Genomic DNA, 1886 nt, shown 5'->3' with positions numbered 1-1886 from the left:
TATCTCATTTCTTCCTTTTTTTTTGTTCTGATATTTTTGCCTTGCAGAGAAGTTGTTACATTCAACCATTTCCTGGAAGCAGCAGCTGAGAAGGAGGTTCAAGGGAAAGCTCGACTCCAGGACTTCATCGAGAATCTGTTGCAGCGGGTAGAACTGGCGGAAAAGCAGTTGGAGTATTATCAGAGCCAGCAGGCCGCCGGCCTCTGCCGTGACATCACTGAGCATGTGGTGAGTCACACAGTCCAGCCACCAAGTGTGAGGTCCCTGTGTACGGTGAGACTGAACCGATGACAGCGCTGATGGAGCTGGGTGGTGATTTGCAGGGAATCTGTAGACACCATTTCAAAGCACTGCTTGGGCCATGCTTATGTTATGGAAGTGATACTGGTGCATCCAGGGCACTTGGAAGTACACAAAATTCTGGCTGCACCATCTCCACTTCTTTATTAGCTTCCTAGCCCAGGCCAAGCTGAATTGGTAAACATATTTTTATATTTGTATAACAGTGGAGGTAAAAGTATCCAAAGAAATAATCTCTCCCAGTCTTGGTGTTCAAGTAGGTCAGAAGTCATTATATTTTTTTGGATCATGGAGCACTTTAAGACAATCTTAGGAAAGCTTTGATTCTTCTCAGTAAAGCAAGATCCAGCCACATATACTTCTTTTATTTTCCTTAATAGGAAAGTAAAAGCCATTCAGTGGCTTCTATAGGTTAAACGTTCTTTATAGAGTCTTAGATTTGGAGAAATTCACAGATGATAGTTCTAGAATAGATTTTTGCATACAATTTTATATATAGTTTCAGGGACTTAAGAACCCCCTAGAATTGAATTGAGAACTCTGGATATGGATGAAGCTCCAAACTTCCATAAATGGCTTATTTAAGATTCCCTAGTCTCCTTAAAGATTACTGGTAATTTATTTAACGCATATTTATTGGGGGGCATAGCACTTATTGGGTGCTGAGGAAACAACTGTCAACAAGATAGATGAGGTCCATGGTCTCATGGTCCTTACAATCCAGTGAGGAAGGGGACACAATATATAAGTAAACAAATAAAGACTTCAAGACATCCCTTACAGATGTTTATTAGCCCATCCTTGGGAAGAATGGATACAGATGACCATGTTCTAGGTGAGACCGGTGGGTAGTCCTATTTGCTGTCTATACAATTTCTTTGGCAGTATAAACAACAAAGCCAAAGGCAAGACTTTAGGAGCCCCAGAGTAGTTTGTTTATAACATTTCCATTATTTATTGATCTTTACGTATGCTTACTTCCTTCCCAAAAGATTTTACAATGGTTATTTCTTTTTCCTCCCCCTCCCCCTCCCCCCCAATAGACTATACCCTAAGGCAAAGAAAAATAGGAAAAGGTTATTTATGCTAAGCAAAAGATTAATAAATGTTATGCTAAGCAAAAGGTTAATAAAATTGCTGCTGGTTTGATGACAAAATTTAGTTGTGCTTTCTGGAGGCTAAGATTAAAAGGAAACATGATTATGTAACAAAATGAGGTATTGGAAAGAAATGAAAGGAAGAAGTGAAATGAAAGGCAGGTAGATAAGAGAAGGAAGACAGGAGAAGGAGACAGGCAGAAAGGAGGGAGACAGTGGAAAGGAGGGGGGAGGAAGAAAAGAAATGAAGAAATTTTAACATGGAGCTTACTGTAACAATGTGCACTCAGCCTTAGAGCAGCCTAGTCATGTAAATCCCAGAACTTTCCAGTCAGGGACAAAAATAGGCTGAAAGGGAGTAAATTTGCTGTATCTGTGAGGTTTCCATAACTCTGTTCAAAGCAGTTTCATCTATATGGCACACTAATTGTTTTCATGTGTAGTTCTCTAAACTCTACTTTGTACCACAGAAGACTGTGGACCCTAGGA

At 40.0% G+C, this 1886-nt stretch overlaps 1 protein-coding gene across 2 annotated transcripts in view; it reads left to right on the top strand.

The window, feature by feature from the left end:
• ZNF365 (zinc finger protein 365) overlaps nt 1-1886 on the top strand; it is a 25993-nt gene that overhangs the window by 16447 nt on the left and 7660 nt on the right. For both annotated transcript variants that reach the window (XM_004369854.3, XM_023739224.1), the window contains exon 3: nt 48-228. In XM_004369854.3, coding sequence (XP_004369911.1) covers nt 48-228 — 181 coding nt within the window. The remainder of the gene's footprint in view (nt 1-47; nt 229-1886) is intronic.

This window comes from Trichechus manatus, unplaced genomic scaffold, assembly GCF_000243295.1.
Source record: "Trichechus manatus latirostris isolate Lorelei unplaced genomic scaffold, TriManLat1.0 scaffold00007, whole genome shotgun sequence".
Taxonomy (NCBI): domain Eukaryota; kingdom Metazoa; phylum Chordata; class Mammalia; order Sirenia; family Trichechidae; genus Trichechus; species Trichechus manatus.
Note: the sequence above shows the minus strand (reverse complement) of the source record. Positions and strands in the feature narration are given on the sequence as shown.